The following is a 16698-nucleotide window of genomic DNA, read 5'->3' on the forward strand; positions in this document are numbered from 1 at the left end:
GTGAGAACGACCTCGTGTAGGACTACAGGATTTTTAATTTGTTCTGTATCATAACCGGAACAGAACACAGGCCAGAACAGCTGAGGGCTATTAATCTCAAAAGCTGAACTTTCACTGTTGCCTGAAACATTGGTTCTCCTCACATACACACACATATCCAACGCCCTTGCACATCCTCCCTCATGATGGATATCCTCCCTTTCCTTTGCTTCTCATCATCACAGCTTGTGCAGTAAAAAGAGAACTGAGGAAAACACTTCTTACATTTCACCTCTCGCTTGCTCCCATCCATCCTTACTTGTCTCTCCTCTGGCTGTTTTCTCCTTACAGATATCCACACTTTATGGAATCAAAGACACTAACTCGCATTCATATCAAAAAATACACCCATGTTAGTTTTATCGATTTCTGCACTTTACCGTGACTCTGCACTTGTCATGGAGTGAACTGACGATTCCATGTCTGGGTTTATCCTGAACTATACTTGAAAAAATCTCAGTATTTTCAGTCAATCTGTCAGTCAGTCAATGTTCTGCTATTTATATCTTTTTCCTAGACCTTTTAAAGCTCTTATGCTTTTCTGACTGCCAAAGATTACTTACACAGTACTCTAATGTTACGATAATGGCTTTACTTTGTACACAATATGTAAACTGTGTGGGGGATTGGTGATTGTAAACTATGGTTTGTATGTATAAGTGGATGCATATCTTTTAGCACTTATAAAAGCAACAAATTGATACACTCAGCTGTTCTGTGAATAAATGTATTAAAACAAAGTACTGTGGCATGTTCAGTGTTGGAAGTTGAACGGCATCAACATTTAGCTTAAGTCTCCCTGCTAAGCCTGTTTCAAGTCTGGGCCTTCTTAATAAAACAGCTATTCAAAAAGAGTGGTAAACAAAAGCATTCATGAATAGAGAGAAAAAAAAAACTGCATCCACTTATCACAATCAGAAACACATTTTCTTGGAGAAATGTTGGAAAATGGTTGAAGGGAAAACGCCCTGCCTGGGGTGCATTGCCAACCAGGATGGTGGACAGGTTGATTAAAAAAAAAGTTGGAGAGTTCATCTGTATGCTTCTTTTTTTGGAGTTTTGGATGACATTCAGTCTGATAATATATTCGTTTAAGACTGCAGACAAAGCAGAAAACATAGAAAAACATGCCATGAGCGATTTAACAAAAAATCCCATGCAGTATTTATATAGAACTTTTAGTACTTTTTCAGTATTTTCAGTCCTCTGAAGGAAGCTAAAATTGCATTCTCAAAAATGTGGCACAAGTATGTTCCAGCGTCAAGACTTGGCTCACAGATGTCTCGAAATAAACATTTATGATGGAAATAAACAAACAAGATATGAGACTGTCACCCGTGAGACAGGGGTAAGTGCTCACAGACCTATTTTTCTGTGTTTGAACCATGACAGCAGTAAAATATAAGACTGCTCAGATTTTTCTGCTGCATTTAAAGAGAATGTTGTTCAACTGCTTGTAGAAACAAATCAGACCAAAGCTACCACTAGTTGGACTGATTCATTGTGAGTATATTCTAATCTTAACTTTCCCTTGTACCTCAAAGACAGTGAGAGCAAATGGGTGTCCAAGGTGGTGATGGGAAGACAGCAGCACTCTACGGTTGTCTCCGCTGAGATCCACACTGGACAGCAGGTGAAGCTTGGAGTCCACCCAGTAGAGACGTCTGTTGGACAAATCTGACAAGATGTAGAAGAGGAGAAGAGAAAAAGAGCAAAATCAGGGAGAGTGAAGAAAAAAGGAGGAGGACGAAGGAGGCTTAGGTTGAGAGGTATATGAATGTAATAGCCCAGTAGCCACACCATCAATCTTCTTTGACATGACGGCTGAGTCCCTGCGCTGAGAAAACACAGATGTGATTGTAATACTGCTGCTTGACTTGCTTGCTCGAGGGAAATATATGTGCCCTTGAGCAAATTCATTAGTCTTGCTGGACCATCTTTAAAAGAACACTTTGCTGTTTAACGTTGCCATTACTCTCCGCGTATCACTCCCAAAAACAGGTTACCGGAAATCCGCAGCATTTATTTTCCATTGCTGCGGGCCGTGAATTGGTGTTGTGGTTATCTTGAAAGTTTGCAGATGGCAATGAATTCAACAAAAAAGAAGAATCTGAGTGTAACTCCTCTTTTTCTAAGCCTGGACTTAAAAAATAAGCTGTGTATAAAAAGGGATTAGCAAGTACGGCTACACGTCTTTCCTGTTAAATTCAAACATAAAGACACATACGGATAATTACTCACAATTAAAACACATTTAACGGAATATACTGATCTATTTAGCTTCTCTTTAAAAACTATCTATAATAAAAGCAAGTGTGCAGTCAACCAGAAGGTGAACAGAATTGAATTATTTCACCATTATACAGTAAAAACTGCAAACCCACCCAATTTTCATTCTCTACCGCTGGCTCAGACAGACACCTGCTTTGTATGAAATCGATGACGGAGGGAAAATAATCCACTCCTTTTCACACAGGAGCGTAGTGCACTCTGGGCCAACTCTCTCATTTGCCTTATTCTAAAAATAATTTGTTTCCATACAGATGCAATGACACCTCAGTTCCACTGAGCGAGGCAGCTGTGTGGTTCATTTCTCCTCAGGCAAGGAGAGCTGAGAGAAACTGGCCGGTGCTGCAGAGGGAGCTGGAAGGGATGATGGGAGCTATCGACAGCACACAGCGACCGGCTTATTCATTCGTAGACCCATACACACTGACTTGATTGATGAGAGCCAGACACAAACTGAGCTATAACAATAACTGCTAATTGGGTTGCAGCATCTTTACACCATTTTCTTCTTTAAACTCTCACTGTTTTCCTCTATTTAAGTGTCTCTGCGTGTCTTTTTTCTGTTTTTAATCTTTCTCTAAAAGCAAATTCAGCATTCTAACTGTTCTAAAAACTACTTTCAGAGCTAATATTTCTTTTCTGAATACATGCACCCTTCAATTTGAGCTGTGTGGGCAGATGTAAGTCTTACCCAGAGTGATTCCATTGGGCCACTCAATGTGTTCAGACACCAGTACTTGTCGGTCCACTCCGTTCATTCCCGCTTTCTCAATTTTGGCCTCACCTCCCCAGTCTGACCAATATATAAATCTGTGGGAAGACATATTGACAAGTTAAATAAAAATGAGACCAATTCAAGGTAAAACATAAATGAGACTCCCTCCTAGCTGAAGAGAATAAGTTTGAATGTGTAATATTACAGTTTTTAAAAGGAACTATTCAATCCTCGGTCACACATTGTTCTCATCCGACTCTTTTCAACCTAATTCCCCTCCCAAATTTTCAGTGTTATCACAGAAGCCGACCTTAAGGACACTAAAGGAAAGCAGACAGGGAGTAAAAGAGCAGGTGCTGGAAACTCGGACCATTATGAATTTGTGTGTGTATGGTGGTTTGCCAGAAATGTGTGACAACTGGCTTCATTAGCATGTAATTCATGCTAGCTTAGCTTTTTACAGCGGTGACAAGATTTCTTTGTAGATCTCAAGACACCTGTGACAAAGAGCAAGAGGTAGAGGAGGAATGGAGAGAGTCACATCGTATCTCCAAAGAATTGTTAAACTGCTTGATGCACCAGATGGTTTGGGCTCTAAAAATAGCATTGCTTCTGTGTGGCATCATGTTTAAGGTCAACTTCTGAAGCAAGCTTTCTTTGTTTTTATGACACTGGTGTTTATACTAAGCCAAAAGCGATGACACCCATCCCCTCTTCCTCCAAATTTTTCACACAACTCCTGTGCCATCTTCCCAAAACACCCTTCACTCTAAATATTTTCAGACTCACCCTTGGTGTGGATCCACTGCAATGGCTCGCGGCTCACTCAGTTCAGTGGCTATTAGTACTTTTTTTTTCCTGCCATCTACGGTTGCAACAGAGATGCTCTTATTGCCTGAGTCAGTCCAGTAGATGTTTTTGTGGACCCAGTCCACAGCCAGGCCCTCCGGGGAGTGGAGCGAGTCGATCAGCGTCGTCTGCTGTGAGGAGTCGCTGGCTTTGTTGATGTAAGCACTGGTGGATGATAGAGAAGAACAAAGTAAATAATAAATAAAAGAAAGTCATTGTGAATGATAAATGCTTTAGAAAACTACTGTAGTTAAATTTGAACTCTGCGTGATGGACACTCAAACCTGACAGCTCACTAGTTTTCTGACCATTTCGCTTCCAAATCTTCACATCCAATTTCTCTACATCTGTTTCTTCTCTAGTTCTGTTACCAGTGACAACATAATAAGCTGTAGCTCATTATTGTAACTTCTTGGTAATTCAGCCTTGTTGAAAGGCTATGTTCCAATTTACAGCCTGCTGGCAGACCTTACTAAAGTGCACAAGAATGACGGAGAGCTGAATGAGTGAGAAGAGGATGTTAACCAAAGGAGAAGGCTGGTGGCTAATTGGAGCCAGAGACGAGGAGACGGTGTATTAGTCTAGACCTAAAAAGCAGATTGTGTTAATTGTTACTGTTTGCCATGTGGACATCCCCTTTGTTTTTTATTGGCAGTAGATGGTACTGCTGAGGGGGCTGCTACTGTGTTATGATAGATAGTCAAAGGTTTTTCTCTTTTCTTTTTAGCCCTGAAGCCAAAACCACAGATCCAACACCTATCGCTCATTCAGGGGTCACATTAAGGTGAGGGCTGGTAAAGAGGAGGCACTGAAACACACCAAACTGACACAGCTTATTCCTGTGTTAAAACTGTATATTGTTAGTTTACAGTAATAGAAAGATGAGTTCAATTTAATTTAGAATATTTAGGATGACAAATTATGGAGAAAGTATTAATATAATGAAGACGTCACTTTGCTGGTGTAAATTTACAGACTATTGGTATGATCCACTGTCTTATTATTTTTAATTAAAACTCTTAAATTAGACTGGAAAGAGTAGTTTGGACGAACAGAAAATCCAGACAGTCCAAGACAACTGAGCAGATTGCATCTTTAATTGGCTATACTGTTGTCTTCATCATGGGTAGAAGCTAACAAGTCATCAACCCGTAGCATGTTAATTGCTTCAAATTATGCTGGAAAACCACATCATCCTTTGAGAAAGAAACACTTCTTCACTAGAAGTCATCAGCATTAAAGAGAACAAAGAAACCCATCCCAGTCTGACTACAGGAGAAAAAAGAAGGTACTGGAAACAGTTGATTAAAGTTGTTGAAGCTTTTCTTTTTATGTTGTTGTTGTTTGATACGTAACTATGACATAATATACCTCCCTGATGCTTGTTTGGCCCAGACCTTTGAACTTAGCTTAATCCAGACCAAAAATGCAGACTATGGTGAGGCTCAAACAGCAGAAACTTAGTTTTGGTCTATCAAACTGAACCAGATGTTTAGTTTGAAACTATTTTTTTAAATAGTTTGATCTTTTAGACCAGATTAAGAAAGTTACAACAAGTGTAATCACAATCAAAAGGAAAATGCGACGTGGCAAGCAACAAGGAAAGGAAATTTTAATTGAAACATAGTCTGACTGTAAAAAAATGATAAACTGCTGAAATGATTCTACAGGTCATCTTTGCTCTCAATCAAGACGAAATCTTACCGATATAAACCGTAAGTTGCAAAGTAAAAACATGCCGGTCCAGTTCCAGTTAACATTTCTGGTTGTGTGGCTTTCAGTCCTTTTTTGATTGTTTGCTTAATCTGCATGATTTTTTTTTTTCTTTTCACACACACAGTAAACTCACGTCGCTACACATCACAAAGACCCGTTAGCAGAAAAAAAGGTCAAATTCATCAACATATTAAAAATGAATAAATGGATCTTATAGCAGTGGATGGTAAGGTGCTTTAGTGCCATTTTTCAACAGTATTAAAAACAGTTTTTTGTAAATTTCCGATAATTACCAATCAAAAACTGTAAACAGAAAAGCCTTATAAAATATATCATAATGATAAAATTAATGTTATTAATGATGGAGGAATCTTACTTAAAATAGGAGCAGTTTGACCATTGTCTAGAAAGCTGGCATCCTTTTGCACAGACAATGTAAAATGTTTGTTTGACAACACAACCAAGTACAAGCCCACATAGTAAACTTCACTTGTTGCAAGTTATTAAGAGAAAGTAAGCATGTAATAATTTATTTCCTGCTTTGAAAATAGAGTTCATTGTGATAAAAGAGTTCATTTGTCCTTCCTCTGTCACTAGCCCTTGAGTGCATCACCGGGTTTGTGAGGGAGGATGTTTATGTGTGTGTGTGCATGCAGATGAGTAATGATGGCGATTATTGAGGCAGTAAAATTAGAGCGAGCATATGGCTCAGCTGAGATGATAGAAGGGCTCTCAATCTACCTGCCAACCATCAGATTCAATCTAACACACACACAACTACTTATAAAGCAATGGCACACTGAAGTCTGTGTAATGCTGTGTGAATATACGTGCACATGTATGTGTGAAGGACAAACAGCTCCGCCTCTTGCTATCAGACGGAAGACACAGCCCTCCAGGTGTGTCTTCCTCACTAACAGAAGGTGTGACAGGTTGAAGCTGACAAGATGGATCGATAAAGGTGAAAGATAATGACAGACGGTAAAGAGAGTTATCCAGACTTATAAGGTCTTGGCTTTGTGCAGCTTCATCCCTGATATTATTAACCTTTTACACACCGACACCCTTCATACTACAATCCAAAGCACAAATATAATAATAGTAATGGAATATGTTGTTAAAGATAAGACCTCTTTGCAACTGTGCTTGTTGACAGTGAGAAGTAACCCAAAAGTGAATATAATTAATAGTTGTGTGTGTACCTGTATATCTTACGGTGATACAGATCACACCAGAACATCTTATTGGTGGACACATCCACATCCAGCGCCACGGCATTCTTCAGCGTGGGAACCACCTGTGTGTATTCACTCTTCAGCAGGTCAATGCGACGGATTTCATGCCGGTTGGTGAACATCAGGTACGGACTCTTTCCTAAGGAAGAGGAGAAGACATTTATGCTATTATTTACAAGCTGAAGATTCATTTCTTACATTTATGCCCTGCTAGACATTTACATGACTAAACTGTGAGGCCTCAAAGCTCAGGAGGCAGGGGTAGACCCTAAAAGGCTGTTTTCCTACAGCTGTCGTGACAGTAAAGGGTGCATTTTTCATCAGCTGCACTACTACTGTTAGGAGCTGTGTTGATGTTGTGTTAATGTTGACATTAAATGATAAAATGTGCAATACTATTTAAATCTGTACAGGAAAAGTGAGGCTGCATGTACATACCACCACTAATGTGCAAACCATGCTGTTTCTGAGGTGGAGTTGCACAAATTCACAGTGACTTAATAACAGCAATCTTTAGTGTCAATACAGTTTGTAACTTGTGTGCAGTAATCTGCTCGCAGGTCTACGAGACCTCAAAACTGCTCAAATCACTGATTTTATAAAAAGAAAGTATAAATATGATTACTGGTAACTAGGGCTACATTGTTTCTACTAAACAAAAACACTTGACAGTCGTGTTGACAAGGCAACCTCTGCTAATAAATCCATTAGCCAAAAAACACTACAACCCTGTTCAATCAACAATCTACTAACCACTGTGCAACAGCATATTTGCCTTCTGTCTTTGTCCATTTTAACTCAAGTGAGGAGACAGAAGTAGGAAAGTATAACAATGATTTCAGGTCTTGTTTAACATTTGTAATGTTAAGGTCCTAAAGCATGTGTTTTTGATGATATGAGCATTAATAAATCCTCCAAATAACCTTTTAAAATAAAAATGATTCTATCTAAGCCTACATTTTGGCCCATTATTGCATTATTTACTTCATTCCTGACAAAGCTTTGTGCAGGAGGAGAGTAACACAAAAAGTATGCAATTTGGCCCAAATAAATAGCAAAGAAAACTTTAAAAGGACACCACCTTTAAGGAGCATTGGCTGCCCTGCTGCACGAAATGACAAATAACACTATGCTTGTGAACAAAGTAAACCCATAAAACAGAGATGACACATTGTTCTATTTTTAGTGTAGCTGTGTGTTAAAAGTGTGTTTCTGGGCTCTCTTCTTCAGGTGCATGCAGAGTGTGTGGTTTGCTGGCACATCATTTCCCTCTGGCCCATTTTTAGGCAGACTAAAGGTGAGCATGACTAAGGTATTTCAATAATTCTGAGGCAGTCAACAAGGTCAAAACCCTTTTTACAACACACCAATACAAAAATATCTTAGTTTACAGACATGCCAGCACATAACGACAGTTGAAACTGCATGTACTCTCAATATATTTTTACTTTGTGCAAAAAACTTTATTACATTTAACATACATTTAATTCCTGAATCTGCAACCAAATCATGCATCTTTAATTAAGCTTACTGAGCTATGGCTCCACCATTCATCAGCAGGTTTCCTCAGCCTTTTACAGGCTGCACAGGGAGAAAATATTAACTGTTTGGATGCAATCATTTTCCTCTGATGAGCCGCTTTGTAACCATCAATTTTACCTACTGAGAGAAAGACTGAAATAGGAAAGAGACAAGAAAAAGTCTGGGAAACAAAAGTGATTTATGTCGGTACAGCATAGAAAATTAAGGAGTTTGAGAATCCAATTAGGGGAAAGAAAAAAAGCCAAAGAAAGAAAAGATCAAGTTCTGCAGGTTTAAGAGTATGGTTGCCAGAGTGAGAGAGCAAAACAAAGACGAGAAAAGGAGATAACATTATGAGGCATGTATAATAAGGACAGAGATTAATCTAACTTGTCTTTCATCAATGCTCCTGACTCACAATTCCAGGACCCTTATCCTTCATCACTGTTGTTGCAGCAGTATGACTCCCTCAATGCCAAAAAAAAGGGGGGGGGGCAACGTCACTCTTTTCTTCAAGTTTGGAGCATAATCTCTGCTTTGTGCTTTAGATCACACAGAGCAAGCGTTAGCTACCCTAACAAAAATATACTCCTATATTTGATTTGCACTGCCACTTCAGGGACGCTGTGCCCTGTTAGCCAATTAAGATAAAGTTGTTAATGATGAATTTGGGCTAGGGAATGCTGTTTAGTCCTGAAGCAGTGTTAATTTGATCAGCACCAAACCAAATGCTTATATCCTAAGATCTGTAAAGGAAGAAGCAAAATCCAAAATAACATGAATGGTGAGAAATTTTGCAGCCTGAAAGCCTCTTCTAGGTGCAGTGTAAGAGTATGAAGCCAGTCTAGGAGATGCAAATGGAATGAAGTTTCAGTGGTACACTATTGTGAATAGCTGAGCAAGTAAATAACCTGGTTTCCAAAGCGCAAAAAATTCAAGATGAGTCACCTTCTCAAATATTTCAAACATGATTACTTAACAAAAATCCCCTTAGCTTTTAAAAAAATCATAATTTCATAAAACTTATATTTAATGTGAATATCCCTACTTCAGAGTCTGCTAAATCTTCTAAAAGGTCTTCTGCCATTTAACAGAAGTTTGACTTGCTTCTCTAGCTATCCTGTGAACGGTTTTCCAGGACCTCGAGACATTAGCCTGGACTTCTCTATTGCTGCTGTCATTTCTTAATTGCATAATAAACGAGGAAAACACTATGAGCATTACGTTATTAAAAGCTCTTTCCTGCCTTATCGGCATTAATTATTCAAATTTCCCAAGTGCTTGAAAGCTGCTGTGAAGAAATCACGGCTGCTGATTGTTGGAGCCCAGCAGTCAGAGTATTTATAAAGTAAATGTTTAGATTCTTTGGACATTTTTTCCACTTTAAAATTGTACAAAACAGCAGTATTACACTTATCTTGCTAACTTTATGTCAGGAATTTAGTCTACGGATCAGACCATGTTGCATGCAAATTTTCTGTAAAAACTTGTGTAAAAATCTGCAAACTTGTTAGCGCTCAAGACCGCCCACGTTTTATAATTCTTCATTATTTCATTTTAATTTGCATTTTAAAAGGCTTTCCACAGCAAATATGATTAAAACCTTTTATACTACTTCTACAAATGACTACAACAAAACAAAAAAAAAACAAAAACTTTTGAAGAGTTTGTGCTTGAACCACCAAGTGAGGCTCAAACTGCTCTTGGTACTGTGGTTAGGCTCACATCACACAACAGATTAGAGGGGGGAGAGCGAACAAAACAAGGAAACAGATGTTAAAGACTATCTTTGGTTAGTCTTTGAAATCAACAGTTTGTTGACTATTTCTGCATCTGCAGTCTGTCCTGCTTTCATCACCCAGTTAGAGTGAGAGAAAAAGATCCTGGTACTTTCTCTCATTCCCATCTGTACACTTCATCAGCTTTCATTTGGTCCTTTTAATGCCTTGTATGACTGTTTTAAAGACAAACAAAAACACCTAATCATCTTGAAGTACACTTTCTTGATTCGAATTTGTTTTGCCTACAAATTATGCATGACAGGTAAGATAATCCTGCAGCTATGAATGTGTCACATCTCATCAAAGAATGTAACATTGCATCTAATAAGTCATTCAAAGGCAGGATGCATCTCTGTATGAACGACCCGACTCCTCAAAATAACTAGATGTGCATTTGTGTGAGCAGAATGGAAAGGCTGTATGTATGCTGATTTTTGTGGGTGTGCATATGTGTGTGCAGGAATGAGTTTATGCACAAATGCAGCTTCATTAAATCCACATTACCTTAGCTTCACAAAGCAGGCATCTCTTTATTTATCTTCCCATCTTTGTTTGTCCCTTTGAACAAACAGACTAAGATAAATGATAATCAACAACAGTTCAGTCATATTTCAGTCTCTCTTCCTTTCTGTCTTCTTTGGCGTGCTCTGTGGTATCATTAATAAGCAAGATTTTTATACATCTGTCCATCCATCTATTTCTCTGCTTGCCTATCGCTCCCTCTAATAATGTCCTTAAAATTCTGAAATGAGTTGTTCTTTCTTTTTAACAGCAATAAAGATTCACACAGAGTGACTTAGCTGAAGAGTGATGATTTAGTTTCTGCTTTAAGCACTCTCATTATCAGGCCAGTTTAGCATATAATGACTAACCCTAAGACCATAACTAACACTTTTCTTTGTTTATTTTTCCAGAGAAAAAATCATTTACTGCAAGTCTGTGGGTTAAATGTTTCATTCCTATCACACAGGTAAGAAGTTTAAATACAATTTAATGATTAATTTGAATCAATCTTTTCAAGGAGGTGTGACTTTGTAGAAGTGCAGCCACTTTGCTAATATCTGGAAAAAGACCCAGGCTGGTTTAGATGGCCAAAAACAACTAACTTACCTCAGAGGAGCATGGCTGAATTGGAAGCTGCTGAAACACCTGTGTCGCTGTCTTCAATCTCATAAAAAGCAAAAACTCCTCTGCTCCAAAATCAATACCCTAAACTGAAGTTTGCTGCTGATGACACGTAGAAAAAAGAAGCCTCCGGGTGGATCATTTTTAGGATAGGCAAAAAGATCAAGAGGCTGGGCCACAATAAATATGCATGGGGCATTCAATGTCATAGACGGTGCAAATTGTCTGCAAGGTCTGCATATACTGCATACATATAGTTGTAGGGTTGAACCAATGTCAGAACATGAGGTTATTTTTCCTCTAGTGTATCATATAGATAAAATACTGACTCTTCTGTTTATAGTGGATTATATAAAACACTCCATGTCTTCCTGGCGAGCAGGTAGCAAAGTGTTGTTTTAAATAGACACTGGTTTGCATTTGTCACTGCTCTCAGTCTTAGTTCTAGGTAATGTTACATGTAGCTCACATAAAAATATTAAATGCAGGTGCTTATCTGATTGTTAACAACAACACTCCAATCAATAAAACCACATATAAGAGAGTCATTTGAGGGGGCTGATTAATAGACCCTTCTCAGTCTGAGGGGTGACTAGATACAGACCTGCTGCAGTTTCCCTTCATAATAAAAGAATATCCTCTTTCAGTAACAATCTTACTTAGCTTTGAGAATAGGATTTTTTTTTTATTCCTAACACTGCTTATAGTTCCCTGGTACTCGCTGCAGGACACGGACCCCGCCTGTGTCTTGCAGCGAGTGCATGCCCCTTCCTCACACAACATCCTCCTCCTAACACTCCAGGGAGAGCAGAAGCAGTTGGCTGAAAACTTGTCATTAGTGAGGACTGCAAAGAAAGATGGCAAATATTTATCTTTGCACAGATTGCTGTGCAGGCTTCGCATACAAAGTGAGCCTCTTTCTTTTTTTTTTTTTTTTTTTTACAGAGTACCACTGTGTGAGAATAGAGTAGGACGTCACTTGGTAGTTAGGGGTGCTGGAATGGATGAGTAATTGGTGTTTATATAAGACTGGGTCTCAATGTGTGGTTTCTCATAAGTGCATGTGCACCCATGAATGCATACTGGTGTGAACATCTATCTGTGACAGTGTGTGTCTGAACCGGTGCAAATGTGTGCAAGCATGTGAGACAAATGGCTTACCCACGGCTTTGCAGGTCTTTGAGGCAGGGTCCATCTCATAGCCTTCGAAGCACTCACACTTATAGTCTCCTTTGTAGTTGATGCAGATATGACTGCAGGCATCTGGGTTCTCACATTCATCTATGTCTACAGACAGAGATTAGAGATTTTTTTTTCATTTTTAGTAACATACCAGCTTTCTTTAAACTTGCTCATTATTAACAACACAACAGTGACATTGTAGAACATGGATCCCATTATTATATTATTATACCAATATAAAGATGAAGTCTGTCTGATAAAGTGGAATCTACTCAGACTTAAGAATTCTTAGTCTTATAAAAAATGAGTTTGTGGTTGGAGAGATTTGTTAAATTAGACCCATTTCTCTCAGAGAGAAATGAAGCAGCCTTGTTGAACAAGAGTCCTGCTGTGATGAGAGGGATTTGTTGGTTTGGTCCATCCTCTCTCTCTGTACATCACCCTCCCTGCTCTCCTCAGAGAGATTGCTACACAGAGTGGACCATCTCTGCAGCTGTCTTCCTCCCTGGTTTGACAGGTCTGCTGTGAGCTTCCATCCCTAAACAACATTCTGCATGTTCCTTTCCCCAAAAGCTGCTTCCTGAGCAGAGCTAAAACAGGACATGGCCTTTAATTGTTAGTGTTCCATAAGGCTGAAACATGTTATAGGCATTAAAAATAATAAAAAAAAAAATACCTTTTAGTTTAATTTTCTGTGCACATGCATTCACTTAGAAAAATCATGCATATTATGCTGAAGTGATTAATTCCTTCCCGATAAACTTAATAAGGTCAGATAGAGAGAATTCCTTTATTTTCTAATGAGACTATATGTTTTGTAGGGAAATGAATTACTGGAACATGAAGCAGGCCTAAATAGTAATAATAATACTATGATGAAAAACAAGTTAAACCAATTTGTGCAATAAAGGTAGGATTGATTTTAGGTGTATTATAAAACGTCCTAATCAAATTCTCTGTATGAGCATGTGCTGCTCCTTGGCAACACACTTAGATTCTTGAATTTAGTTGTACTACTGTTCACGAGTTCATGTTATCTCCATATATAAGGAGGGTTGGGCACTATAAAAATATTATTTAAAAATGTGATATCACTACCAGACAGAGAATGAATGCATGTTATTCTAAAAAAAAACAACACACAACTAGTGAGCTCCTTTTTGTCTTTAGCAAATGACCAACACATCCTCATATGCACAGACAGATAAACATCTATGCACAGAAGCAAAGTTTGCTGAGTTTCATTGTTGCTTCCTGAATGAATAAAAGTCTTTTCAGATCCTTTAAGTAACGTTTCCTCAAAGCACAAAGGGAAACATAAAACAACTATCTCAGCTGCTACAGGATGTGACTGAAAAAAATAGTAAGGCCTGTGTAACAATGTGTAATGTGATTAGAGATATAACTGGAAAAAAATATAAATCTAACTGAGAAGTAGGTTATAAAATACTGGACAAAACCACTACAACTCAAATAATCTGGGATAAAAAAAGGTGGCATCCTTGAGCAACAATTTTGCTCCATAACATTTTTATTTTCTTTACCTCCACAAGTCTTTTTGTCCAGAAGTTTGTATCCAGAGGGACAGTCACACTCGTAACCAATTCTCCGGTCCCTGCAGATGTGGGAGCAACCACCATTGTTGTCTGCACACTCATTCAGGCCTAGAGCACGAGGACAGAGGAGGGGACGGGGATGTGATGGGAGGACGGGGGTAAAGAAGAGTTGAATATCGATGAAGTAACTCCAGCATGTTTTTTGGACAGAACAACTGCCTGCGCACCACACAAAGAAAGAGTTGGACAGAAAGACAAAACACTGCAGATGGTGTGTGTAGATAGTTTTGATTCACCTGCTAGTCAAAATAATTCTGTCCTGTCAAGGATGTCTGTATACATCAAAATGTCTATTTCAAAGAAAAGACAGTAAGCTTAAAAACAGTACAACAAGAAACAGTAGTATATGTGTGTGTGTTTTAAGTATATTTATGCATGTGTTCATGCCTCAGTCAGTCTTAGCCAAAAGCTTTTGGAACTGATTCATTCTTATACAGAGATCCTGGCCTGTACCAGGTGACACTCCACCATAATACCCATTGTTACAAAAGCACATCCTCTCCTTCATCCTCTCATCTTATTTTATAGAAGAACAGATTGGATCCTCTCAGTCACCCTCCCCTTCCTTTTTTGTATCCGTTTCAGTGCTTCCACTTATCCCTTTGTCTTTCAATCACCCTCCAGGGAGTTGAGAGAGATCGCCACAGAGAGCTAAAGCTGGTACTTCATTACCGATTTACATTAAAGATTTAAGCTTCAAGGCTACAGGTACAGCTGTGCGACACTGGGAGAGAAACAGAGGGACAGCAAGATTAGAAGTCAAGAGAGAACGGAAGGGAAAGAGGGAAGTAGATGCTGTCATTCAACTAAAATGAAACCTGTTATTCATAGTAGAGCCAGTCTGTTTAATTTATTTATTTATTTTTATCGAATTATACATGAATTCAGTGGGAGTTTCACCAAATGTATGCAGCAACCCGTCTGTATCTGCATGGGTCATCCAACACCATCTAGATTTCCCAGATCACATATAAAATTTGATCTCTGAGCACGACAAACCTTGCTAAAGTCTTGTACAAGTCACCTTCAAAACAAAAAAAAAAGCACCTTGTTATTGCATTTTGACCATGTTAAGATTCAACTGTTTCTGCAGCCCAGTCCAAGCAGAGGGAGCACACAGTGTTTATCATAGCACATACTCAGAGAATCTTTGAAGAATAACTCATGGAAATGAAGACGTTTGATTGATGTATGTGAGGAAATAATGTGGAAGCAGTAGAAGTATATTCTTGTATGCACAAATGAAACAATGTTTGACTCCATGGGAGGCAGAATTAACCTGAAACTGGACCAATATGTTGTGATGAGTAAGGGTCTTATGTGATGAACCTCGGTGCTTCATGAAAGACTGTACTGAAAGGATTAAAGTATTTAAATAAACTATTATCATTCTTTTAGTATCTTCAAATTTTCTAGGATCTTAGATAACAGATTCTACTGAAATAATAGTAGCAGGTTTACTTTAAGCATAGATTATTGTACTTAACATCCATAATATGAATGTTGGCCTGTGTAATTGCAGCATATATCCATCTGCTTGAGGATCAAAGGTAGCTGAAAGGACATGCTGACATATAATTTTATACCCACTGGAATGACAGGACCACTCCTCTACAGAGAGAGGCCATACTGTAAGTGAAGTGCAGTTTCTTTAAATAACTTCACACACTTCATCTTACACGGAGACTAGCATTGATAGGAGACAAGTTACCTTAATTGCCATTACATGGGCTTCATTAACTTCAAAGATTTTATTACCAGGTGGGGTTTTCTCAGTTTCTTTTCTCTGTTTGCATCTCATGTGAAAGTGTGACTAAGGACTGCAAAGTGGTAATTAAGTATGGTGTGTGGATAATGTGTGTGACTGCAGTGTTGTCACGTTTTCATGGCTAAGACAGTGGACAGAATTGCTTTGCTCTTTGATCATAACAAGACAGCAGAGAAATGCGTTGATTTATCCTGCCTTGATCAAATGAATTTCCTTTGAACATAGAGAGCGATCATCCACATTTAGGTTACTTTTAAACTAAAATAAAAATTAAACTAAAAAAAAAAGGAATCACTTCTTCTGGAAAAAGTCAATTTCAGAAGTTTCATTTGTATAAAATAAAAAAAAGAAATAAAAATCAAGATTTGACTCTGGCTGCCAGGGCTGTTGAACCTGGCTGACTGACAACAAGACAAGTTGGCAGTGGAAACAAAAAATGTATTATTAAACTTGCTCAGGAGGGTGATTTTAATTCGTGTATGGGGGGAAAAATGCTTTTTCCCATGAAGCTGTGTCTAAAACTTGAAAAAATGACAAACAAAACGAGAAGGTTGTAATAGGAAAACGCATCAGGATAGCAAACTCAAAGCAATATACCATGGACACAAAAAATATACAACAAAATAAATTAAAAAAACAAATTGAGAGAAATAGGAGTCGATGTCTTTGACTGAACCAACTCAAATAAAAGGCAAATTTCTACATCACTAACCCCTAAAGAGAAAAAAACAAGGTTACATTGTACTAAAAACAAGCAGTCATGGACGGTGGATCATTTATCATATTTAATGATGAATAAAGTGTCTGAACTATGCAAGGAGATGATGCAGGAACTTTGTTTGGTTCAATAAAATATAAAAGA

At 38.3% G+C, this 16698-nt stretch overlaps 1 protein-coding gene across 3 annotated transcripts in view; it reads right to left on the reverse strand.

Moving 5' to 3' along the window:
* The window catches only part of lrp8 (low density lipoprotein receptor-related protein 8, apolipoprotein e receptor), a 151403-nt gene that overhangs the window by 24283 nt on the left and 110422 nt on the right, over window positions 1-16698 (reverse strand). For all 3 annotated transcript variants that reach the window (XM_042006301.1, XM_042006300.1, XM_042006298.1), the window contains exons 8-13: window positions 13997-14116; window positions 12432-12557; window positions 6811-6982; window positions 3833-4057; window positions 3020-3138; window positions 1577-1716 (exon numbers count right to left, since the gene is read on the reverse strand). In XM_042006301.1, coding sequence (XP_041862235.1) covers window positions 1577-1716; window positions 3020-3138; window positions 3833-4057; window positions 6811-6982; window positions 12432-12557; window positions 13997-14116 — 902 coding nt within the window. The remainder of the gene's footprint in view (window positions 1-1576; window positions 1717-3019; window positions 3139-3832; window positions 4058-6810; window positions 6983-12431; window positions 12558-13996; window positions 14117-16698) is intronic.

Source organism: Melanotaenia boesemani, chromosome 14 (genome assembly GCF_017639745.1).
Source record: "Melanotaenia boesemani isolate fMelBoe1 chromosome 14, fMelBoe1.pri, whole genome shotgun sequence".
NCBI classification, from domain to species: domain Eukaryota; kingdom Metazoa; phylum Chordata; class Actinopteri; order Atheriniformes; family Melanotaeniidae; genus Melanotaenia; species Melanotaenia boesemani.